The sequence below is a fragment of the Protopterus annectens genome, chromosome 14.part0 (genome assembly GCF_019279795.1).
Source record: "Protopterus annectens isolate FY-2018-M chromosome 14.part0, PAN1.0, whole genome shotgun sequence".
Lineage (NCBI taxonomy): Eukaryota > Metazoa > Chordata > Ceratodontiformes > Protopteridae > Protopterus > Protopterus annectens.
In genome coordinates this window covers 490,547,956-490,575,396 of record NC_056748.1, presented here as the reverse complement: position 1 = coordinate 490,575,396, position 27,441 = coordinate 490,547,956, and the positions used below count along the sequence as shown (strand labels likewise).

The window sequence follows — 27,441 nt, the reverse complement described above, 5'->3', positions numbered from 1 at the left end:
AACTGTTTTAATTGAGGTCTGAACTCTCAATAGTTGGAGAGAGACTCATCATAGTGTTGGTGTGAGTTCAGAGAAACTAAGGTCTGCACAATGCAGTATAATAGCAGGGGTTAGAAGTTAAGGGCCACCTGTAAGTTGGCTTCTCAGGTTATAAGATGAAATGCTGCAGTGAGTTTCATAGAAAGAGATGGGCGATGTGGTGTATTTATGAAACAGCTTGAAAAGTAATGATCCAAACAGAGGGTTGGACCTAATTTGTATGGGTATCCATTTAGCTATAAAGTGCGACAGTGATGTTCAAGGTATGAGAATTAATAATGAAATGATAGATTTTATTTGATAAGGTCTGGAGGGAGGTTATGTTTTTCTTTAAGGTACTAACAAATAATGGCAGCCCATCTTTGACTTGAGCAAGTAGAACACCTTTGTCCATGGTAGCTCTGGCAGGAGTTGAAAGACTGTGAGAGAGTTTGCTCATAATAAGAGGTAGCTGATTTTGGATCTTAGCTTTTGAATGTGTTCCTGAAAATTGAGCATCAAACCAAACACCTGGGCATTTAAAGGTGGTGGTTTCAGTGAGAGTATTGTATGATTATATCAAAGATGCTGAGAGTGGAAATGGCTACAGAAAGTCTTTTCTAGTACTGAAGTGCATACATTTGGTTTCCTTAGGATTTAGAAGTAGGTTGTTGGTGATAAAATACTTGTTTAGAGCTAGAAGGTCATCTTGTAGTTGAGAATGAACAACTTGTTGTGAGGGGCTGGCTCTATAGGTGAGTATGTCATCAGTAAAGAAGGGGAGATATAGGCAGGGTAGGTCTAGAGGTAGTTTACTTACAAAAATAGAGAAGAGTAGAGGGACAAGACTAGAGCCTTGAGGGAACTGCAGAGTGAGTGCAGAAGGAGTTGGAGAGGGACGTGCCAATTTTGCTTTAAGGGATTTGTTGTCCAGAAAACCCATGATTCAATAATCTATGAATTTATCCGGGCTGAGCCTGAAAATGGTCAATATGAATCAGTGCACTACTCCAGTAAAAAAATGAACAAATGTATATCTGTGTGTCTATATACATGCATATATATATATATATATATATATATATATATATATATATATATATATATATATATATATGTATATATATATAGTTTCTGGGGTGAACCCTACGTCTATTTAAATGGCTGACTAATACTGAGAGGTCAGTCATAGAGAAGGCTCTGGTTAGGTCTATAAACACATCAGGCTTCATTTATTCATATTGGAAAGTATTTCATCTGTCAGTGTCCAAAGTGCTGTCTGGGTGCTTCTACTTGCCTAGAAGCTGTGCCATTTATAGGAGAGAAGGTGGTATTTGTGCAAGCAAGTAGGGGTACGTTTTAACTCTGCACGCATTTTTAACATCATCTTCTTCAGTTCATCAATTCTAAACTGCAAAGTAACATTTTTTTTAACATTTAAGTTACTAACAGAAAGCAAATAATTGTTCCATGGATAAATGTCCTTCTTTATATAACACAATTCCAGAAATGTTATCATTAGTCCAAAATGTCTCTGTCCCAATATGTATGAAAGACTGCATTTTTTGGGCTTTAAAACCTAGAGCAGTTACCAAATTGTCCGATACAGTATCTGTCTATTACAGTGTAATTTTTTGTTCTTATTCTCACAGTTGGTCTTGCTTTCTTTTTAAAAACAGTTTTACTTAACAGTTTGTTGTTGCTCTCCTTTTATTGCCTGCCATCCCTCCTGCATAAGTTTTTAGTTACTGCATTATCTGATGCCACAAATTTAGACACATTCTTAGTTTATTGCTGCTCTCCTCTTTTATTTTAAGTCAATGCTACATGAGTTTTAACTGCTGCATTCTCTGCTGCCACATCACCTGGCTCCTTTTCCACATTGCTATCCTCATCACCTCTGAAAAAGAAATATCGGCCAGCTCACCCCATGAAACAGCAAAACAGTCACCTGGCTCATCCTGCTTCATTATTTTAACAGAACAACATCTGCAAGCCCTCTTGGTGCCAATTCTTTTATTTCCGCCACTTCAACAGACTTGCTTACTTTTTTCTCCATTCAGACAACTAAATGTTGCTCATTTCTAACATCCAACACACACAACTCTTTATTTGCACTCTGAAGCATCATATCAAATGTTTTTTTCTTCAAATTTTCACTTTCCACTTCCAAACTCTCCTTAACTTTTCTCTCCTCCTCCATGCTGCTGCTTCCCTTAGGCCTCATCCTTGCTGCTGTAGGAGCCCCCCGGTGCCATCTAGCAGGTCCAAAGAGTAGGAGAAGTTCCCTTATGCCCTGACCAGTCTTCCATTAGTAGTATAAATACCACCTCAGGTCTTCCCTGAAAAGAGACTACTAGCCCATTGGACTAACCTGGTCAACAAAGGATAAATAAATAAAAAATAAAATATTAAAAAAATGTTTTCCATTGTTTCTAAGCTTTGTTACACAGTTGCATGAGGGCTTTCAAGTCTTTGGTAAGTCATTTGTTTTTGTTGTACTTGAGAAGTCTAGATATAATAGGAAAGTGGAAATTTTGTATGGAGAGAAAGAAATGAGCAAACTGGTTAGCTGCTGTACTGGGGTCAATAAGAGCAGGAGTATGAGACCAGTCTAGATTGAAGAGATGAGAACTGAGTATAGCTAATTTACAAAGAGGTTTAATTCTGAAAGAGTTTAATTTGCCCTATTTGTAATTTATCAGCTTTAAAGGTGATAGGACAGTGGTCACTGAAATAGATATGACTGGTGATAGAAGAGATGTTGGTGGGGAGGGAATATGCTAATGACTCTAGAAGGGAATAGTGGTTGGTCTTCAATTAAGGCCTCATTGGATTGGATATGAGCTGTAATAGATTGTGTTCTGCCAGTAACTCAGAGATGTCAAGTTTGGCAGGGCCTAAAAAATTTAAATTAATGTCTCCAAGGATGATGATGTGTGAGTTTAATTTAATGTTGGCCAGGATGTTATGTAAAAGTGATATGAACTTGGTAATTGTGGCTGGGAGTTGTAGGTATGCAACAGAAATGTATTCAAAAGCAAAAATATGTCCCAAACACTGAACCACCACAAAGGAGCTCAAATCCAAGTAAAAATCCAAATAAAGTCGAAATGAGATTCCACAGAAACTTTATTACAAGGGTAAGCACTTTCACAACCTGTCCTGGTTGCTTCCTCAGACCAAAATGAATTCTTAAAAACTCACACCCATTTTAAAATACATGTCATATAAAATCATCCAATCAAATTAAGAAAAGTGCATATGCTTTCCAAGCTTAAAGAGAGAGACAATTTAAAACATAGACAATTCAAAAGCAGTTTAAAGGCAGCTTAGTCACAATAACATGTTCTCCCACCCTATCTAAAAAGCATATGTAATCACAATAAAATGTATTATATATTACAATGTATATATCTAAAAATATATGTCTAAAAATATAAATATATATGTAACAAAGAGGGAGTCTAACAAAACTGCTTCATGTTACTTTCTTCCTAAGTTTCCTACTTTTTAAGACTGGTTTCAGTGATATATAATCATTTAGCCCTGGTGGTTTATGTGCGGCTAACATCAAAATCCATCTTAGCTCTTTCTGTTCCGTTTTATTACATAAATCCCCACCTCTCATGCTGTCTGTTAAGGTATCTATAATGGAAAAACTAAAATAATGATTCTCCCCATTTTGAAGCATGTGTTTAGCTATTGCACTGTGCTCCTGTTCTCTCCTGAAGCAATAAAGATAGTCACGAATCTGCTCTCTCAAGCGTCTGTTGGTCTTCACAACATAAAATGCCTCACAGCACACACACTGGGCCAAATATATCACATCCTTACTTTGGCAAGTCCCGGTCAGCCTAAACTTATATAATCTCCATGTTATAGGATGGACAAACAATTTGTTTGTCTCAGTGTATTGACAAAATGCACAACTATTGCACCTCATTGTTCCATAATTGACCAAAGGGATATGGTCCATCCTTTCTTTGTAGCAAAGCATTTGTCTGAGTGACCTCTTATTCTTATATATAAACTTAGGCTTAGAAATGTATGTGTGTTGTGGAGTTTGAGAGAGTTTGATGATGATCTGTTTGGGAGAGTGGTCAGCTGAAGGACTAGCCTGTTAGACTAAGCATATTTTTAGAGAGGATTTGCAGAGTAACATGACTCTTCCGCCTGTTCAAAAACATGGGCAGGCATCAAAGTAATAGTTCAAATAATTGGAATAAAGAATTTCTAAAGTCTGGGTGTGGGTTGGCATTCAGCATTCAGGGCTTGCAGCACAGAAGCCCTCAACTTCTTTCATTACCGCTGGCAAGTAAAATCTTGCTTGGATCCATTGTTTAACTCCTAGGTGTTCTCCTAGTACATGACTATGTGCTAGCCTCATCACTACATTTCTAAAAAAGTGTGGGCACTATCAGTTGATGTACTACTCTTCTACCTTACTCATTACAATAAAAAATGCTGTAACTCAAAGTATGGGAAAAATTAGGACAATTTTGTTCAGCTTCTTTCCCTGCAGCTGTAGGAATCTTTTTCCTTGCTCTGCACAATGCATCAGCTTTTCATTGCGCCTTTTAAAAATTTATCTGGTTTGCGTGGAGGTCAGTCAACTCTGGAATTTCTTTATAGTCAGTCTGTTGTGAGGGAGAAGGCACTGCCTCTTCTCCTGTCAACACAGACACTTGGATCTTGGTTTCAGGTTTTAACTCTTCTTCTAAAACCTATAACAGTGCTCCTTGTTAACCTTTGACCTCTAACCGATTTCTTTTTCATTATGCTTTCCTTTATGAACATGAGGCATAGGACCCTATTTCTGTTGCTTGGATTTCATGCATTTTGTCTCAACATGAATATCATTAGGGCACTGTTCAAGGCTGTCTTGTTTCAAAGTATACACTACAGACTCCTTTGTCTTTTTTTATTATTATATTGCCCTCCCTTAGTTACTGTGAGTGAACATCACCATATTTTTTCTATGTTAGGATGTTCTTATTCTCAGCCTGAATACCACCCTCTCAGTTTTTTCTTCCCTAATTGCTCTTCTTTTGAAATAACAACTTCATTTTTACTTTTTTCTTAACTTACAGATATGTTACCTACAGCCTTTCTTTATTTGAGTTTTCTGTCTTACACTGACCAAATGCTGCTTCTTCCTCTTTTACTACCCTGGTGATTTTTTTCTTCATGTTACATTTCTTCTCATACATACTCAACTACTGCTTAGAATTCTCTGTTTCTGAAGTTTTCTATTTTAATGTTATAAGACATTTATAATTCTCTCCAGGTTATGTATTTTCTGTACTTCCAACTTAATTCCCTTAGAGTACACTCTTTTCAGTGAGTGGAAGAGTCCTTCTTTGCAGTTTTTCAACTCATTTCTAATTGTTGCTTTGCAACACTTTCCCAGCTTTGTAACATCTTCATATCACAATATTTTACTATGCAACTCTGTTCTGTCTACTGATTCTGCTATTACAGACTGCTATGCCATAGGAATATGCTGGTATATCTCTTTAAATGGTGTAGATACTGTCTATGTCTATATATTAAGCAACTTGTTTGTACCTTTAGGGCTTTCTAATTTGTCTTTTGCTTTGCAATTCATACTCTCATGTGTTTGGTAGTTGCTCCCACATCTGCCCAGGTTAGTCAGGGATATGTGGGCTTATTTACTTGCTGGTTGCCCTCATAACACTAATAAGGTATTCCATGAAAAAGATTATCTTCTCCCCACCCCCTCCTCAAAACATTAAAGTGGATAAATATTTTCTTATTATCATATATCATATTTTAAACTAGGAACTACAACAAGAGGATGAACTATCTTTCGAAAACCAGTATGTATTTCTGCTTGAGCACTGTTTCTTATCTCAAAGAATGCAGACTACTGCAACTTCTTTTTACAAACATTCTGCCCCTTTATAAGTGTAATTATACAGGTCCCTATTAGATAATCGAAAATTCAGTTAATCCAACGGCATTTTCGGTGCACGTACTTTGAACATGCTGTTCATCGAACTGTAAATAGTGAGATTGCGGAACAGTAAAGACTGGAAAAATTTGCCCTTTCCTCACTGTAGTGCGATCTCAGAGTTGGTATATATAATTAGTGGGTGGTGCTGGGGGTGCAGCCCCCCACAAGAGAGACATTCGATGAATGGTATTTTAGAAGAAATGCCGTTCATTCAACAGAGTTTCTATGATGTAATACAGACACTAATTATACTGCCCGAGTCTAGTAATCGCTGCAGCGTCCTGCTGACTATTATGGCATTGTGTTTATTTTTGCAAAATCACACCAGCAGACCACTAATTAAACTGTTCTGGCAAACAATTTATCACATTCCATAAGCTCAGGATAATTTTATTGGCTACAGTTTTCAAATACAAAACATTATTGTTATTAGTAGTATAAAATATAGCTATGTTGCCCATTTACTCATATTAAAAGAATAATAGGTCTGCAGTTAACGTTGTCGCCTCATAGTAAGACGCTGTCCCGTTCGATTCTCAGCTAGAGCATCTTCTGTGTGGAAGCATACGTGAATGGGGCATGCCTTCGTTGAAGGTTGTGCGTCAGGGCTGGTAACCCAGTATGTAAAAATCCACTACCAATCATTAGCGGACCGGAGTTCTGCTGTGGCGACCCCTAACCAGGAAAAGCCGAAAGACACAAACAAACAAACTAGAATATGACACATATTTTACCATATGATTAGACTGCTCAATTTTTGACAGAGCTTTACTGCATAACAATCTTTCTGCTAGTGCAACAAAATTTTCATTGACCTTAGGGACAGTTTGAAACAACCACTTTCGTAAATTGGTTTGCCATGTCTCTTTAAACTTATCAAAGGCTATAATTTCACCTTTAGTATGTTGACCCTCAATAGCTAAATGAAAGTTATTTACTTTAAAAACTAAGAATCACCAAGGAAACATGAATCACAAACCAAGCGGACATGAAATATAACATTTAGCACTTTTGTTCCTTTCATCACAATGGTACTTCAGCAGAACAAACAAATGGAACCTGCTGGCGATGACACATCTATCAAGCACAAAAAACTCATGTGCACCTCAATTATTTCAAACAATTCATATATATGTGTTTGTGTGTGTGTGTGTGTGTGTGTGTGTGTGTGTGTATGTATGTATGTATGTGTATATATATATATATATATATATATATATATAGAGAGAGAGAGTATTAAACACATTCAGTTAATGAATGAATAAGTAAATAATGCACACAGTAAGTTCAATACACCTGATGAAATATGTTGAGGTTTCAAAATGCACTTAACATTTATAAATTATTTAATTTACTTATACATAAATCTGTGCACAGGATTATTTTTTAATTTATATGTTTACATTTTTATAAGTTTTAGCTATTTATTGAAATATACAATTTATTAGAGCTTTTGTATTTGATGGATGTGTCAGCTGATGTATCATGTGATTTGGTTGTTATATTTAAGGGTGTTCTCTGAATTGTGTTCTGATGAAGTTCTGTTGTGGCTAAGGGAATGAAAGTGCTAAATGTTAATTTGTGTGTCCGCTTGGTTTGTGGTTTTTGTTTTCTTGACGGTCCTTAGTATTTGTAGTGTTTTTCTTGAGTGAACACCACCACCAAGTTCTGTTCATTTTTAAAGTAATGCCCTTCGTTTAATGATAGATCTTCTTTTTAACAGCTTTATTGGATTATCACTTAAGACATAAGCAAACTTGCATTTATATAAAAGAAAGCACATCATATTAACATGTTCCCAGTTATAAACATTATACATCACATTTATTCTTTTGTATAACTATCATCAACCCAACATTACATAAGTTGCTCAATTCCTGCCTTCCCTTCTACCTCACTCCTCCTCCAAAACATTATTCTGCATGTATTCTTCCCACAATTTCCATTTTTTTCTATGTAATTTACTCCTACTGTTTTCTAAAGATCCCACTTCAAGTTCTTTTGTCAAGTCACAACATTCAAAACTTCAAATGCAGTTGGTTTAGACTTTAATTTCCATTTTCTAGTAATTGCTTTTTTGGCAGCCTAGGCAATTCAGATTCTGTATCCCAGTTCAAAAATAATTTCATTAGTTACACCTATTTGCTCACTCAATATTTCTGATAGAGTACTCTGCAGGGTACTTTTGAAGCATGCCAACCCATTACACTCCCAAAACATATTTTCCTAGTTACCTCTTTCTTCTCTGTCACACCTCCAGCATTTGCCATCTACCTGAGGAAAAAAATCTTTGCAGTCTGCTTGGGATATAAAATACCAATGCAAACCCTTCCAAACAAAATTCCTAAATCTTCTAGACCTTGTTGTGTATTTTGAAGCAATACATTTGTCCTCCCATTGTTTCCTTGTGAATTGCTTATCAGTCTCTCTTCCCAAGCTTTTCTAACCTGCTCAGATTGATTCCTATAATTACTGTGCAAGATTTTATTTTCCTTATAACCCATCCCTTTTTAACAGCTGCTTCTTTTTTACCTAAAAAGTCTACCAGAGCAGGTCTTTCACTTAGGATTCCCCTAACCCTTTCTCTTTGCCTATTCCCTGATATTAGTCCATAACAGGGAATGCAGTCCCAAGCCTGCAGTCAAAATGTCCTCTTGGCCTCTTCCTACTCTATTACCTTTCCTTCTGTAGTTATTTTCTCCACTACCTTGGTTTCTTTGCCAATTTCCCCTAGTAAATTCCAACCCCCTCTTGCCTATTTTCTGTACTCCTAATTGCAGTCATCCTTATCCACATAATTGTCTTTCTCCATTTTTGTGTTGGCTTAGTTCTTAGAATATTTATTGCTACTTTAGAAATATAATATTCTTTATTTCTGTTATTCTCCTGAAGCATTTTCATCCAAAATCCCACTCTACTTATTTCTTGAAGTTCTCCTTGTTTCATTGTCATCACCCCCTTCCACTCTGAATTATAGTTTTCTACTTATGTTACATACATGGGCCTTAACTGTATAGTTATAAAATATAATTTTAAATGAGGTAATCCTAAATCACCTTGTTCTGCTGGAAGGATCAACTTATCCAACTTGACCCCTCCCCCCACATAAATTCCTTCAACTCTTTTTAATTATTGACCACAACTTCTCCTCTGAGTTGATAAAAATATGCCTGTAATGTATGCAATTACTATAAGTACTTCCCTTTTCATTTGTCCTGATACTCTGCTGAATATCCATCCTGAAATCCTTTCTTTACAACATTCACATGCTCACTTCTTTCCAAATGTGTGTCTCCTGTAGAATTGCTATTTGCACTTTGAATGTCTTAATACAACTTATTACTCTTATAGTTTTGTCTATAACTATGAGGCCATTAATATTCCAAAGTAATATGAATAATGTATCCAATTTGATAGGATGGTATTATTCATACCGGTTATATATACCATCTTTTTAAATGTCTATTTCCAGCTTTTCTGTTGCATTTGTCCACCAATGTTTGGCATGTTGATATTTTATACAGTTGTTTTTGTCATCTGCAGTTGAACCTATGTCACATTTTACAAGATATTTTGTTTTCACTAAACCCTCAATCAAAACAAAACACACATACACAAAATTGCAGAACACCCCCAAAACCTATTAACTTAAAACAAGCACACAAAACTATGTACATCTTCAAAGAATGAAGTTAACCCCTCCTGACAGGAACAATTGTTCCAAATTGACAGCTACACCCACAGGCATTACCTAACCTAAAATTAAGGTTATCCACGCTAAGGCGCATGTTACAGTTGTGCTCCTATTGACTGCTGTCAATTCTAGTCTTTATTTCCTTTCCAGATATGAAAAACAGATTGTACGCTTTCAGAAAATATTAACTTTAAGCCTTAAGAAATTGTGCACTGGATATCTTTAAATAAAACTAAATTATATATTGTTCTAGTAAATGCCCTGAAGTATTTAGATACTAGGAAAGCTGCCATCTCTTATTCACTTCCAATAATTTCAAATTTTATTATTTTTTACTAAGCTGCTAGTCCTTGTATTTTTAATTTTATGACTCCCTCAGCAAACAATGCCTAGAGAAGTGTTGAGATTTATTCCCAGCACCTCTAGTCAGCTTGTCACCATGGAAACATAAGAACAGGATGTACAGCTGCCCTCAGATACAGATTTCACAACTTATATTGAGCATTTATTTGCTAAAGGAAAACTTTTCATTACATTTACAGTGCTCTGTTATTTTTAAAGTACACATACTTACGCAAAAAAACTTATTAGATTGAGCCAAGGCATTAATTCAGACATTCACTTATGTAAAAGTAGAAGAAAACATCTCAGCCCTACAGATATTATAATCGCTGTACTTTTACACCCCATCCTCACCCCAACAGTCCAATATTACAGCATATTAACTTAAACTTGCTTTTGTCCAGCCTTCCTTCTCTTTTTATATTGTAATGCCTACATTTCTTAAAACCAAATAAAGGAAAAAAATACTAGTTTACTTAAATATCTTTATCAGAAATAATTATTTAAAATACTTTGCATTATAATATGCAATTTATATCATGAAATGTTTTATATAAATATTGCTAAGAACAAAATTGTTTTAATTACAGTTACTTTTTTCCTTTTAATGTCATTCCAAACATTAATGACATTATGTAGAGTGTATGCCTTTCAGTCCCCCCTACAAGCTTAACAAAGTCAACAAAAGTCCAATCTTTCTCAGCCAGTTTTTCTTGTAAAGCCATATTTCACAAATGCTGTATGCTGTATAGTCTCGCATTTATTTACTAATTTTGATGCTGCTTGTCTCGTCTTCCTGTTCATACCCATCTCCCAATCCCAGACTGCAGTTCAAATCAAAGGTACTGCTGATTCTTCTAGTGAACTCCTGTGCTTTTTTCTGTCTCTCAGGCATTTTCATTTGGAACATTGGAAAAGGTTTCACTGGCAAAGTCTCTGTTGCTTGTAAAGAAAACTAATCCTTCTATACATCTTCCAGGAAACCTTCAAAGCATCTCTTGAGCATAAGGAAAACTGGAAGAATTATACTTGGGTGAGATTCTTATTGGTATAAATAAGAAAACAACCAGTTTTGGATTTTAACACATACAAAGTCCAGGTATGAAGGCCATAACCTCAATGAAAGATGAGAACGGATTACTGAAGGAAGAGTCCTGCAGAGGCAATATGGAATGCCTGAGAAATGAAGGACATCCTTAATGGGGAGACTGTGATCAGAAGAGTGAAATAATGTGGAATACCTCAAAAACTTCTCTTCCTCTTCTTTATGAATTGTCATAAGAGTTCAAGATGGAGTGGAACTTTGTGTAACCCAAATTTCTTTGGGAGGCACACCCACATAAGACCTCCAAGATTCTGAAAAGGAACTTGGATATCAACGTCTAGTCATCAAAAAGCAGGGAGTCAGACAAAAAGGCTTCATTTAGGTGGCAGATAAGGATTATTTCGCCTATGGTCTAAATTTTGAATATAGAAGTTCCTGACCTTTATCAAAGAACACCCAGTAAACATCTGGTAACAGTGGCCCTTCAAAAAGCCATATACAACTTTTGGCAGACTTCCTATAACTTGGCTAATCATAGTGATATGATCAAGAAGGGCATTGTGAAGGACTGAGCCTTGGATGTCAGCAGGCCACAATGGCTTAAATAGCTGGCACTTAAAAGGTGACAGGGTGTCGTCACTCAGGAGGAATGAGACCTACCTTTGAAGCTTTTGAAAGGGTGACCTCCAGATGTAGAAAAAGTGTCATCTTATCTTGTCAGAAGATGAAGTGGAGAACCGATGCTTCTTTACCTTTCTTTGCAATGAGACTCTCAGTGTACTCCAAAGATGGACCAGGGTGGTCTCACTAAAGTCAGTGCAAACTAAGCAGGAATAAAGTGTGTGATCATGGTTTAATCATCACAGATACACAGTGAGTGGGAATCTATCCTGTCTAGCTACTTTCTGACTAGAAGCACATTTTTGAGTAGCAGGAAAAACTGTTTTTAATGAAAGTTATTTTTGATAGCCAAAACAAAACTATAGTAAACCCAAGTATTGACTGAATGAACAGAAACAGTAAAATACAAATGTAAATTCTGAGCCCCTTAACCTGAAGAATAAGCCAAAACTGAGCTGAGCATCTTAAAGGGTGTCCGCTTGTTTATGCTATAAGAGTATGTCAAGGAATGCTGTCCAGAAGAATTGCTTGTTAACTTTACTGAGAGAAGGCCAACTGAAGGGATGCTCTAAATGAAATGTCTACTGAAAGTTATGAGGAAAGCTAAAAAAAGCTACATCAAAAAATGTCCTTCTCTAAAAGCAGCAGCAATAAAAAATTATAAGACTTGAAGTAAAATAAAATATACAAATGAAAAAATTGTGGAAAAATGAAATCACATAAAGACTCCATGTGCATACTATGTGTTACTATAGAGGGCTGATAACCGCAGTTTAATGCTTTTTGATACATTTTATTCATTGAAAATACTTGCAAACATCACAGAAGAAACTGAAAAGCAAAACAGACATTTTACATTATATATATTTTTTCCTATTCATTTTTGCCCCAGTACCTGCAAACCATCAAGCCTCCCTCCAACTGGGCATGCTATATTTATTCTACATACACTGAAACTTTCCTCCATTGCTGGGGTTAGAGATGTGAGGCAGGACCAGTCACTCAGGCAGCCATGAGGGCATTTTTTGAGTGTCCCTGCTGGCACTCCAGTAATTGATTGCATTTTTAATGGCAGAGGGACATGTGATCTATGCTTCAGTTGTGGCATGCAGCATCTTCCCCATTTAAGTGCACTCTCCCACATTCCCACCTTATGGACTACCATCCATTGGTGGCTGGTGAGAGTAGCATTTGCCCTGAGCCATGTATTTGCATCCCAGCCCCTCCTCTGGGGTACTTAATATAGTATACAGCAAGATTCACATTACCCTTGTCCTGCCAGGATAGGCACACCCATCCTCCTAGTCATGTGAGCTGTGAATGAATCCCAGGTCATTCCATAGCCAGGGCTTTATTGCTCTATGCCACTGGGGCAAACCGTGCATTACATTCCTCACATTATTCTTCTTGATACTTAACTGTTCTGCAAACAACATAATATTAGATTAGGATTTCATTTTAGTTCACATGCAGCTATAGTTTTCTACCAAAAGTCAGGACTCTGTATTGTGACATCAGGTTTTGTTGTTGTTGAGGGTAGCTGTAAGGTCACAGCCCCTGAATTATGACTTGTGGAAAGAAGGCAACAGAAATAGGTGAATCACTTTGAAGTAAAGTTTTTGACCACTGTGCATTTCTTTATTTAAAAAAATTGGGATTTGATATAGTTCCTAAAATTTTATCTAAGCCTAAATGTATCTGACTTTTTGTGAAATTATTGAGATGGCAGCAGTTGTTTAAGTTATCCATAAATGTAACTAGATTATATATAATGAATCAGTAGTATCCGTTACTAGAGTGATTTGTCAATAAAAGTGAAGATAAATAAAGCAAACATCACTAGTAGTTGATTTACTTGAAAGACCATCAAGTTTGCTGATGACTACTGCTATTTTATAAGTAAGTTATTTTAAGAAAGATGCATCATAAATTTTAAATACATCAGCTACATTGAAGCACTTTGTTCTGTACTTACAGATACTAGCACAGAAATAATATCTCTGTAGTCTTTTACATATAGGCCCAGCCTCAGTATCCTGATGTAGTGTTATTTATTTCACTGACACTGTACCTTCTAAGTCAAGTTACTTATGATTTTTGTTTTGTATTTTTTTTTTTTGCGTATTAGAAGGAAATATACTGTGGTACTCATTCAGCTAGATTGACTCCTTTAGTGCAACTGTATTACTTTGTTTTAATATTTAAAGATAATGCTAATGATGGCAAGCTTAAACTGATCTTTGATGTTGTGGTAATTATATTTTGCTACCAGTAAAACATACTGCTTGTGCAGAGTGATAATGCTCTGACTATAACCCACATGACTTGGATTCACTTAACACCCTGGCACTGAAGGAGCCAATGACAGGGGGAAGAGGAATAATTTGGTAACACCGGCACACCTCTTCACAAGGAATGGTTAGGAGATCTGCTGGTGGCACATAGCCACGGCATGAATGCCACTGTTAACACTGGAGCTATGATGAGAAGCATCTACAACACAGTACATTGGGAAAGCATAGGTGAAGGACACACCACTACATTGCTGGGAGCAGCTCCTTTACAGTACAAGGTATGGTTACTCCAGGATGTTAACTCAGCATGTTCAAAGTTGGAGTATGGCTAATAGTAAAGTCCAATGTGTGCCGGAGTGTGACAAACCCTTGTCTTTCTGTATCCCACTCAGTGAAGCATGATGGCTTACATGGTTGCTTAGTTCACAGGCTTCTCCCAGAGAGGAATTTTTCTTTTACCAGTCACAATGGAGAGGGTTTCACAATACTGTGGATCACTGAGGATGGGAAAGATAAGGGGAACTTGCCATATTGGAGTCCTGAAGTCAGTGGGTTGGAGTAAAAAAAAATTGTTTAGCCATTCAAATCATAAAATTTTAAGTACTGTTTTATACTGCTTTAGGAAGTACCCCATAATATTAATTTTTAACGTTCTAGATAGTGATAGAGATTACTTAAAATGAGAAGCTTACATCAAGAGCTGTTTAATATGCCATATAGTCAGACATTCTTTAAGGCATCTGGGTAAAATCAAGAATTCTTTAATTCATGTTCAGAAATGTATGTAGGCAAATATACTGAGAAATTGGACTTAAAAGTATTTGTTATACATCTAGTCATATCTGATTTAAAAGATCCCCAAATTATATTCTAGATGGCAGTCTCCTTCCTTTGAAGTAGGGTAGCCACTTGTGTGTGTGTGCGCGCGTGCGTGTGTGCATGTGCACGTGTGTGCATATGTGCGCATGCATGCATACTTGTGCATTTGTGTGTGTGTGTGTGTGTTTATATATATATGTGCACATGCATGTATACTTATGCATCTTGTGCATGTGCATGTGTGTGTGTGCGTGTGCATAGGTTTTGCTGTTCTTGGGATACAATGACATGCAACCTTGGTGGTCTTACTGTCCTTCTTACCTGTAACCATCAACACAGGCACATGAATAACCATTCACTTCATCTATACAGCGGGCTTGATTCTGACAACGGTGGTTGGTACAGTCATCATAATTAATACTACAGTTGTCGCCAACATAGCCAGGAGTGCACTCACACCTTAAAGAAAGACAAAACAAAATGTCAGGCCATTTGCTTGATTAAGTGCTCATACTTCCAACTGAATAAGAAGAATATTCTTTATTTTTCGAGATGTGCAACAGATGTTTTCCTACCATTCTGTGAAATGTTCTTACCTCGCACTGTAAAATCTGAACTCCAAGCCAGGTGACGATAGCATAGACAAAAACATTTTACTAGGAGTGCAAGTGCAATGGTTTAAGAATTTGTTTCCCCTTCATTATGCCCTCCTCTTTCCTGTCTCTGAGCTTGGTCATTTAAATGTACCCTTAACAAACCTACTGGACCTCAACTTTTAGTTCATTTTAGAAGTGACACTTAAATAATTGTGTATTTGAGACATAGATAATAGATGTAAAGTGCATTCATTTATTCAGTCTCCAATACTTACTTTATCTTATTCAGGATCAGGAGGAAGCTTTTGTCTGCCTCAGCAAATAGTGAGTGTAAGGCAAACCATTTCTGGGGGGGACCCCAGTCCATTGCAGGATGTACACATTAGTTTACACAGCAGAAACAAAATCACTGTACCAATGCCAAAGTCCTCCAAACCAAGAAACAAATGTCAGCAAACAGAAGAGAGGCAGGACACTGCTGTACGAACTTGATTTAATAAAAACACACAATAAAATCCAGAAGTAAGCGCTTTCGGGTTGAAACCCTTCTTCAGACAAACTAAAACATTCTAAACCACTTTTTAAATATAATTACATTCAATGAAACACCATTAAAACAACCAATCAAGCATTAATAAAAAACACGCCTCCTTTGTAAGGCAGGTTTTAAAGGGACCAGGTCATTTAGACCTGGATCCCTATGTGCCAACAACTCTATAATCCAGCGTGATTCCAGAGACTCAGTTAGAGCCTTAACATCCCCACCTCTGTTGTTCAGTGTAACATTAGCCACTACTCTAAAAACAAATGAATGCATAGGACAAGCTTCAACAGGTTTATACAGGGCATTGTGGACATCTTTATTCCGAATGGAGGACAGGTGTTGTAAAATCCTAACCTTAAACATTTTATTTGTCATGCCCACATAAAAACTGGAACATTGAGTACACTCCCCAATGTACACAATATTGGAGGTCTTGCAAGTGGCTCTACCTTTGAATTCAAAAATCTTGCCACTTACTGGATGTATGAAAGTACTGCTCCTATTGATGTATGGACACGCTTTGCAGTTTCCACAGGGGATACTACCCATCTTACTAATAAACTGCTTAGGGACCACCAGATTCTTTTCCCCACATAACAGATCCTTAAGATTTTTATTTCGTCTGTAACCATATTTGGGGAGGGGCCCTATAATTTCCCTCAATTTATTATCACTTCTAAGAATATTCCAGTTCTTATTCACTATTCCCCTTATATCCCCTATATTACTGCTGTAGGTAAAATATAATTTGGGAGGCCCTGCATTAAATCTGGGGTTAACCCCTGCCACCACTTCACTGTCCTCACATCTCAACCATGGTTTAAATCTATTGTTCCTACTTTGTGTTCCTTTGGCTACAACGTTTTCCACTAAGTATTCATTATACCCCCTCTTCTGAAAACATTCCTTCAGGCCTTTGATCTCATACTCAAAGTTGGACTCATCCATGCTCAACCGGGATGTTCTACAGACCTGCCCCTGTACAATGTTGGAAAACATGTACCGGGGGTGCATACTATCGAAGCTCAACAGGCTGTTCTTCCAACATTCTTTCCTATGCAAACCTGAGGAGAAACCTTCATCAGTTCGCGTTAAGCTGACATCAAGAAAATTTATGCTCGAATCTGAGTATGTCAGGGTAAATCTTAAAAAGGAGGTAGTTGAATGTAAATAATCTATGAATTTCTCCAAAGATATGTGGTCACCTCTCCAAAACATAAATATGTCATCCACAAAACGTGTATATACTACCACGTACCTCATCCATTCCTCGCAACTTAATATAAAGTTCCTTTCCCAATAGGAAAGAACCAGGTTAGCATAGGTGTTAGCACAGGGGGTGCCCATGGCTACCCCCTGTGCCTGCCTATAAACCTGCTGTCCACCTATAAATACATTGTTTTCCAAGACTACAGATAAAAGTATCTGTACCAAATCTATCCTGGAAGCTGGCTCTCCCAATTCTTGCATAATGCTTCCAACAGCCTGTATCCCATATTTATTATTGATTACTGTAAACAGGCTCTGTACATCCAGGGTAGCCATTAACAAACATTCTCTAGAATGTAATAGGTTGACCTTCTTTACTAACTGTAAAAAACACCTCGTATCTTTAAGGACATTGGGTAGTTTATCCAGTAGTGGCCTAAGTGTATACTCCAACCAGATTGAAACATTCTCCGTTACCCATCCCCTCCCAGAAACAATAGGTCGGAAGGGTGGGTTCTCCAAGGACTTATGAATCTTGGGCAGAGCCTTGAACAAAGGGGTGACCGGCTTTTTTATCAACAAAAATCTAAATAAATCTTCACTAATTTTGAATTCTAAACATAAGTTATTGAGACAATTATGTACCTTATCAATAATCATTTTAACAGTTAAGGGGCTAACCTGTATATAGGTATTAACATCAGATAGCATCTGCTGAATCTTAGAGTCATAGTACATTGTGTCAAGCACTACGACTGCTCCTCCCTTATCAGCATTTTTGATAACCAAACTCCTATTATTCATTAGATCAAAAAGTGCTTTTTGTTGATGTTGAGTCAAATTATAATATTTGCGGTGATCACTAGCCCTAAAATATTCTTCCAAATCTCTTTCACAGCTATCAATAAAGAGACACATAGCAGGTGAAAAAGGGGGAACATAACAACTAGGTTGCCTTAACTGAACTCTTGACATATCAGGGTTATTATTACATGCACTTTTTATAGCTAGATTACAACAGAACATCATAATGTCTAGAATAACCTCATTAAAAACACTAGTCCTGCCTGGCACAAAAGATAAACCCTTATTAAGCACAAAACATTCATCCTGTGTCAACAAATGCGTAGATAGATTATAAACAATGTCATGAGAAACATCAAAAGTCAAATCGCAACCTTTCTCCTTTTGTCCGGGTCCCTTCCTTCGCTTAGGGACCTTTTCCATGCTCCCCTCTTCCTTACAGGTGTCGGAAGATTCTGTAAAAAACCTTGCCTACCTGGCAATTGTTTAGGACGCGCTCCCAAAATAAACCCTTCCGTGCTGGAAATAGCCACCGGAGTTAACGGTTGAACATTGTCAGCCTCTATATTATTGGAAACAATGTCGTCCCCTGTAGCAAGAGGAGGAGGAACCAGGGAACTGTCCCCCACTAATACCCGTGAATACGAAGCTGCTGCTTCCACAGAACAGGACGGTTCCAAGTTGTTACATGTCGGTACTTGTGCCATTGGCGGCATTCTGCTCACGGTATTCTCTTGAGAAGACTCCACCGCACTAACAGTCTCCATCCTTCCTTGCTGGCGTCGGTCATTTCTCACGTCATGTGCTACTTCACGCCCCATAGCCGATTGCTTGTAGCGCTGCCAAACAAAAATGTTACCAGCAGAGAAATCCGAGTGATCTCTCTTTAATTTGTTAGTTTTCTGTATGCGTAGCTTTTCGTTACCTTCAGCAAGAGTCTGAAATAGTTCATTCAGGCGTCTGCGATGAGTGGGATCAGTGTAGTCCCTATCAATTACACGCTGTATTTCTTCCACTTCCAAGCGTAACTTGGTAACCTCAGGTGCAAAAAAGTTTTTAATTATATCCATGTATTTAAAGCTGGTCTCAATGTTGAGGGACTGCCATTGTGCCAATAACTCAGGGTAACGATCCCCCTGAGTCGGCATGCATAAGATACGCATACCACGCGGAACAATCCCATATTGTTGGCAAGCATCAAAATGATAAGCTTGCCATGTTAATCTTTGCAGTCTTCCCATTTTATAACTTAAGTCTCTGACAAGATCTTCAAAATTCTTGTCTGTGGCCACCGGAACCTTATTATTGACATGGTTCATTCTATTAACCACAAAACCTAAATCCAGTAATGGATTCTCTTGCACTAAAAAGTCAAGAGAAGTTGTTATAGGGAGAACAGCACTTCCCAGTTCTTCATTATCAGTGTTAATACTCATTCCAGGCTGTTCAGCCACTTTTTTCACCACAGCATGCATGGTACGAAAAGACAAATAAGGTAAATCCAGAAACAAAATCACCGTACCAATGCCAAAGTCCTCCAAACCAAGAAACGAATGTCAGCAAACAGAAGAGAGGCAGGACACTGCTGTATGAACTTGATTTAATAAAAACACACAATAAAATCCAGAAGTAAGCGCTTTCGGGTTGAAACCCTTCTTCAGACAAACTAAAACATTCTAAACCACTTTTTAAATATAATTACATTCAATGAAACACCATTAAAACAACCAATCAAGCATTAATAAAAAACACGCCTCCTTTGTAAGGCAGGTTTTAAAGGGACCAGGTCATTTAGACCTGGATCCCTATGTGCCAACAACTCTATAATCCAGCGTGATTCCAGAGACTCAGTTAGAGCCTTAACATCCCCACCTCTGTTGTTCAGTGTAACATTAGCCACTACTCTAAAAACAAATGAATGCATAGGACAAGCTTCAACAGGTTTATACAGGGCATTGTGGACATCTTTATTCCGAATGGAGGACAGGTGTTGTAAAATCCTAACCTTAAACATTTTATTTGTCATGCCCACATAAAAACTGGAACATTGAGTACACTCCCCAATGTACACAGTATTGGAGGTCTTGCAAGTGGCCCTACCTTTGAATTCAAAAATCTTGCCACTTACTGGATGTATAAAAGTACTGCTCCTATTGATGTACGGACATGCTTTGCAGTTTCCACAGGGGATACTACCCATCTTACTAGTAAACTGCTTAGGGACCACCAAATTCTTTTCCCCACATAACAGATCCTTAAGATTTTTATTTAGTCTGTAACCATATTTGGGGAGGGGCCCTATTATTTCCCTCAATTTATTGTCACTTCTAAGAATATTCCAGTTCTTATTCACTATTCCCCTTATATCCCCTAATATGGTTACAGACGAAATAAAAATCTTAAGGATCTGTTATGTGGGGAAAAGAATCTGGTGGTCCCTAAGCAGTTTATTAGTAAGATGGGTAGTATCCCCTGTGGAAACTGCAAAGCATGTCCATACATCAATAGGAGCAGTACTTTCATACATCCAGTAAGTGGCAAGATTTTTGAATTCAAAGGTAGAGCCACTTGCAAGACCTCCAATATTGTGTACATTGGGGAGTGTACTCAATGTTCCAGTTTTTATGTGGGCATGACAAATAAAATGTTTAAGGTTAGGATTTTACAACACCTGTCCTCCATTCGGAACAAAGATGTCCACAATGCCCTGTATAAACATGTTGAAGCTTGTCCTATGCATTCATTTGTTTTTAGAGTAGTGGCTAATGTTACACTGAACAACAGAGGTGGGGATGTTAAGTCTCTAACTGAGTCTCTGGAATCACGCTGGATTATAGAGTTGTTGGCACATAGGGATCCAGGTCTAAATGACCTGGTCCCTTTAAAACCTGCCTTACAAAGGAGGCGTGTTTTTTATTAATGCTTGATTGGTTGTTTTAATGGTGTTTCATTGAATGTAATTATATTTAAAAAGTGGTTTAGAATGCTTTAGTTTGTCTGAAGAAGGGTTTCAACCCGAAAGCGCTTACTTCTGGATTTTATTGTGTGTTTTTATTAAATCAAGATAATACAGCAGTATCCTGCCTCTCTTCTGTTTGCTGATATTCGTTTCTTGGTTTGGAGGACTTTGGCAATGGTACGGTGATTTTGTTTCTGGACTTACTTTATTTGTCTTTTCGTACCATGCATGCTGTGGCGAAAAAAGTGGCTGAACAGCCTGGAATGAGTATTAACACTGATAATGAAGAACTGGGAAGTACTGTTCTCCCTATAACAACTTCTCTTGACTTTTTAGTGCAAGAGAATCCATTACTGGATTTAGGTTTTGTGGTTAATAGAATGAACCATATTAATAATAAGGTTCCGGTGGCCACTGACAAGAATTTTGAAGATCTTGTTAGAGACTTAAGTTACAAAATGGGAAGACTGCAAAGATTAACATGGCAAGCTTATCATTTTGATGCTTGCCAACAATATGGGATTGTTCCGCGTGGTATGCGTATCTTATGCATGCCGACTCAGGGGGATCGTTACCCTGAGTTATTGGCACAATGGCAGTCCCTCAACATTGAGACCAGCTTCAAATACATGGATATAATTAAAAACTTTTTTGCACCTGAGGTTACCAAGCTACGCTTGGAAGTGGAAGAAATACAGCGTGTAATTGATAGGGACTACACTGATCCTACTCATCACAGACGCCTGAATGAACTATTTCAGACTCTTGCTGAAGGTAATGAAAAGCTACACATACAGAAAACTAACAAATTAAAGAGAGATCACTCGGATTTCTCTTCTGGTAACATTTTTGTTTGGCCGCGCTACAAGCAATCGGCTATGGGGCGTGAAGTAGCGCATGATGTGAGAAATGATCGACGCCAGCAAGGAAGGATGGAGACTGTTAATGCGGTGGAGTCTTCTCAAGAGGATACTGTGAGCAGAATGCCGCCAATGGCACAAGTACCGACATGTAACAACTTGGGACCGTCCTGTTCTGTGGAAGCAGCAGCTTCGTATTCACGGGTATTAGTGGGGGACAGTTCCCTGGTTCCTCCTCCTCTTGCGACAGGGGACGACATTGTTTCCAACAACATAGAGGCTGACAATGTTCAACCATTAACTCCGGTGGCTATTTCTAGCACAGAAGGGTTTGTTTTGGGAGCGCGTCCTAAACAACTGCCAGGTAGGCAGGGTTTTTTACAGAATCTTCCGGCACCCGTAAGGAAGAGGGGAGCATGGAAAAGATCCCTAAGCGAAGGAAGGGACCCGGACAAAAGGAGAAAGGTTGCGATTTGACTTTTGATGTTTCTCATGACATTGTTTATAATCTGTCTACGCATTTGTTGACACAGGATGAATGTTTTGTGCTTAATAAGGGTTTATCCTTTGTGCCAGGCAGGACTAGTGTTTTTAATGAGATTATTCTAGACATTATGATGTTCTGTCGTAATCTAGCTATGAAAAGTGTATGTAATAATAATCCTGATATGTCAAGAGTTCAGTTAAGGCAACCCAGTTGTTATGTTCCCCCTTTTTCACCTGCTATGTGTCTCTTCATTGATAGCTGTGAAAGAGATTTGGAAGAATATTTTAGGGCTAGTGATCACCGTAAATATTATAATTTGACTCAACATCAACAAAAAGCACTTTCTGATCTAATGAACAATAGGAGTTTGGTTATCAAAAATGCTGATAAGGGAGGAGCAGTCGTAGTGCTTGACACAACATACAATGACTCTAACATTCAGCACATGCTATCTGACGCTAATACCTATATACAGGTTAGCCCCTTAACTGTTAAAATGATTATTGATAAGGTACATAATTGTCTTAATAACCTATGTTTAAAATTTAAAATCAGTGAAGATTTATTTAGATTTTTGTTGATAAAAAAGCCGGTCACCCCTTTGTTCAAGGCCCTGCCCAAGATACATAAGTCTTTGGAGAACCCACCCTTCCGACCTATTGTTTCTGGGAGGGGATGGGTAACGGAGAATGTTTCAATCTGGTTGGAGTATACACTTAGGCCACTACTGGATAAACTACCCAATGTCCTTAAAGACACGAGGTGTTTTTTACAGTTAGTAAAGAAGGTCAATCTATTACATTCTAGAGAATGTTTGTTAATGGCTACCCTGGATGTACAGAGCCTGTTTACAGTAATCAACAATGAATATGGGATACAGGCTGTTGGAAGCATTATGCAAGAATTGGGAGAGCCAGCTTCCTGGATAGACTTGGTACAGATACTTTTATCTGTAGTTTTGGAAAATAATGTATTTATAGGTGGACAGCAGGTTTATAGGCAGGCACAGGGGGTAGCCATGGGCACCCCCTGTGCTAACACCTATGCTAACCTGGTTCTTTCCTATTGGGAAAGGAACTTTATATTAAGTTGCGAGGAATGGATGAGGTACGTGGTAGTATATACACGTTTTGTGGATGACATATTTATGTTTTGGAGAGGTGACCACATATCTTTGGAGAATTTTATAGATTATCTACATTCAACTACCTCCTTTTTAAGATTTACCCTGACATACTCAGATTCGAGCATACATTTTCTTGATGTCAGTCTAACGCGAACTGATGAAGGTTTCACCTCAGGTTTGCAAAGGAAAGAATGTTGGTAGAACAGCCTGTTGAGCTTTGATAGTATGCACCCCCGGTACATGTTTTCTAACATTGTACAGGGGCAGGTCTGTAGAACATCCCGGTTGAGCATGGATGAGTCCAACTTTGAGTATGAGATCAAAGGGCTGAAGGAATGTTTTCAGAAGAGGGGGTATAATGAATACTTAGTGAAAAACGTCGTAGCCAAAGGAACACAAAGTAGGAACAATAGATTTAAACCATGGTTGAGATGTGAGGACAGTGAAGCGGTGGCAGGGGTTAACCCCAGATTTAATGCAGGGCCTCCCAAATTATATTTTACCTACAGCAGTAATATAGGGGATATAAGGGGAATAGTGAATAAGAACTGGAATATTCTTAGAAGTGACAATAAATTGAGGGAAATAATAGGGCCCCTCCCCAAATATGGTTACAGACGAAATAAAAATCTTAAGGATCTGTTATGTGGGGAAAAGAATTTGGTGGTCCCTAAGCAGTTTACTAGTAAGATGGGTAGTATCCCCTGTGGAAACTGCAAAGCATGTCCGTACATCAATAGGAGCAGTACTTTTATACATCCAGTAAGTGGCAAGATTTTTGAATTCAAAGGTAGGGCCACTTGCAAGACCTCCAATATTGTGTACATTGGGGAGTGTACTCAATGTTCCAGTTTTTATGTGGGCATGACAAATAAAATGTTTAAGGTTAGGATTTTACAACACCTGTCCTCCATTCGGAATAAAGATGTCCACAATGCCCTGTATAAACATGTTGAAGCTTGTCCTATGCATTCATTTGTTTTTAGAGCAGTGGCTAATGTTACACTGAACAATAGAGGTGGGGATGTTAAGGCTCTTACTGAGTCTCTGGAATCACGCTGGATTATAGAGTTGTTGGCACATAGGGATCCAGGTCTAAATGACCTGGTCCCTTTAAAACCTGCCTTACAAAGGAGGCGTGTTTTTTATTAATGCTTGATTGGTTGTTTTAATGGTGTTTCATTGAATGTAATTATATTTAAAAAGTGGTTTAGAATGTTTTAGTTTGTCTGAAGAAGAGTTTCAACCCGAAAGCGCTTACTTCTGGATTTTGTTGTGTGTTTTTATTAAATCAAGTTCATACAGCAGTGTCCTGCCTCTCTTCTGTTTGCTAGTTTACACAGCAAGCATACCCAAAGGTAACTTAAAAGAGTGTCAGTTCAACTAATGGCATGTCTTCAGGATGCAGGTAAAAAATGGAGCCACTGGCAAAAATCCACATGGACACAAGGAGGGCATGCAGTGGCCACACAGAAAGCACCCAGCTAAGAAATGAACCAGAGAAATAAGAGGTTTGAGGCAGAAAAACATAACTACTTTACTTGCTTCAAAATGTGCCTGCAATGCTGGTGTAGGGGGATGAAACCCTGACTACAGCCCAGTAGACCCAAGCTTTATTAGCAGCTAGGGTACTTGATGGCGCAAACAAATGAGCATGTGCAGCTCCATTCTGGGGAGAGGGAGGGGAGGGAGGAGCAGGAAACATGCAGGCCACATCCCTTGGAGGGAGAGTAGTGTGGTGCATTTTCAGAATGTGGGTTTTTTCTCACTAAACCACTGTACTACCGTTTCATGGTAGCCTTTTTAGTGGGTGTGCAGAACTGCACGAGTGTGTGCAGGAAGGAATATTGTGTCTGTGTGGTGACATGAGTAGCTCATCTATTGTTGCAGAGGAGGAGACAGGACCATACAAATGCCCTCAGTTGACAGGATGCTCAAAATGGCATAAGCTAACCACTTGAATGACTGTATGATGGCTTCCTCCTGCTGCTTTTGCACCCCCTACAGCATTAAGTATACCTCTAGTACTGGAGTAGGAATGGGCTTCATTTGATAACAGAAGACCTGATAATTGGCAGACAGGTGAGAAAAACTTACAGAGAAAGTAAATCACTTCATAATTTTATGTAAATGTCTCCTGCTACCTTACAAATGTCCCCTTGCACTTAGTGTGGAATGCTCAGAATGGTGGAAACAAATGGGCTAGGCTCATGGGGACAGTCTCAGTGGTCAGCAGGCATGGTGGGAAACAGTATGTAATAAAAAATACTTTACTAGATAGTCTAGTATTGTCAAAATAGGTGCAGAAAGGGAATCTAATCCCTTAGAGGTAGCCCACATTGAGAAATATGTCCATCTGTCCTTATGTGTCTTCGTCTTTGCTGGGCTTTTGGAAAGACAATGGTTACTGTATCTAAAACAGCAGGGTTACTAGGAACTACCAGAAGTAGAGAGGTTCAGTGGTGAGTTACAGGAAGCAAACATTTGAGTCAGATATGCCCAATGGATGGGACAGCAGTTTCTTTGTGGGTCACAAGAACAGAGGGCTTTGCAGTCAATCAAGCAGAAGCAGAGGGAACCACATCTGCCGGGCCAGTTGGAAGCTGTGAAGATGAACTTGGCTTTGAAAATGTTTGTCGTCTTGATGAATTTTATCAATGCAGGAAAATGTGGAAAAGTGTAAAGGATGATAATAAAAATGGTGCAGGCCACCAGTAAAGGCAAAAAACTTTTATATAATTACACAGATTAGTGCTTTCGTCTTTATGTAAGACATCTTCAGATAAAACAGCACAAGTGCTACACATGGCTTATATAACTATCACAATTACTGTTAATTAAAATTTAAAGCACCACACTGAAATCATGAACAGTATTAGATAAAATGTATAAAAATGTTTGCATATACATATACATTTATGTATGATACAGCACACTGGTACAGCAATACACAAAAATACAAACAATGAGTGTTTTTCCCCTTTTACTAATTTCTAAAGGATTGTATGTAAATAATCAAACTCTGACTGCTTTAGCTGTCAACACTGGTTTGATACTCACATATTCATTAAGACCAGGTGGAATATTAGCCTTCAACCTCAACTGCCATTTCAATTCTCTATTCAACAATGCATTTTTCATATCACCACCCCTAATATTATTCTTAACAACATCTATAATGCCAAATTTAAAACCACAAAAAGATGAACAAGAAACCGAATGCTTGAACAAGGCACTAGTGTCTTTCCCAGTCCGTATGTCATACATGTGCTCATACATTCTATCTTTCAAATGTTTTCCCTATATAGAATGCAGAGCACTTCACACATACGGCCAGGTAAACTAACATCTTGGTATTGCAATTACCCCTACAAAATTTGACAACATTGTTAAGTCCATTGTTCAAACTTATGGAATCCTCCTTAAAAATATACGGACATAGGCTACACTTGCCACAAGAACTCGTGGCCTTTTTTATTATTTTAGCATTTCCCTCCACATTTTCAAACATCCTTTTGAAATTTTTTTCCGGTCCTAAAGGTGAAAGTGGGTTGGGGTCCTGCAACACTATCCAAATCTTTATTAGTTTTGAGCACACTCCAGTTGGCTCTAGCTATTTGGGTAAAAAAATCAGTAAACATATTAAATTCCGTGACACAGGCCCCATGAAAATTTTTATCTGTGTTTTGTTCTAACGATGTAGTAAATGGTTGACCTAGCAATGCTTTATATTTCATAGCCCAACCCCTATATACTTCTTCCAGTACCTCATACACTAATTTTCTGGGATATCCCCTTTCCACAAATTTCTTTACCCAAAAATAAATTCTCCCATTAAATTCAGAAGTCATCCAAGCTATTCTTACTGCTTGTCCTTTAATAAGACTTCTTTTTTGGAATGACAGATGGTAGCTAGCATAATGCAGGTAGCTGTTACACCAGGTGTTTTTATGGTATGTATTGGAAAGGAAATTTGAATGTGATGCATCCCTTTCTGATAATAACACTAATAACAACTTTAATGGACATGGACTTAATTCATT

General features: G+C 37.9%; 1 protein-coding gene across 2 annotated transcripts in view; it reads right to left on the bottom strand.

The window, feature by feature from the left end:
- SLIT1 (slit guidance ligand 1) overlaps positions 1-27,441 on the bottom strand; it is a 3,022,655-nt gene that overhangs the window by 204,020 nt on the left and 2,791,194 nt on the right. For both annotated transcript variants that reach the window (XM_044056244.1, XM_044056245.1), the window contains exon 31: positions 15,135-15,272. In XM_044056244.1, the coding sequence (XP_043912179.1) occupies positions 15,135-15,272 (138 nt within the window). The remainder of the gene's footprint in view (positions 1-15,134; positions 15,273-27,441) is intronic.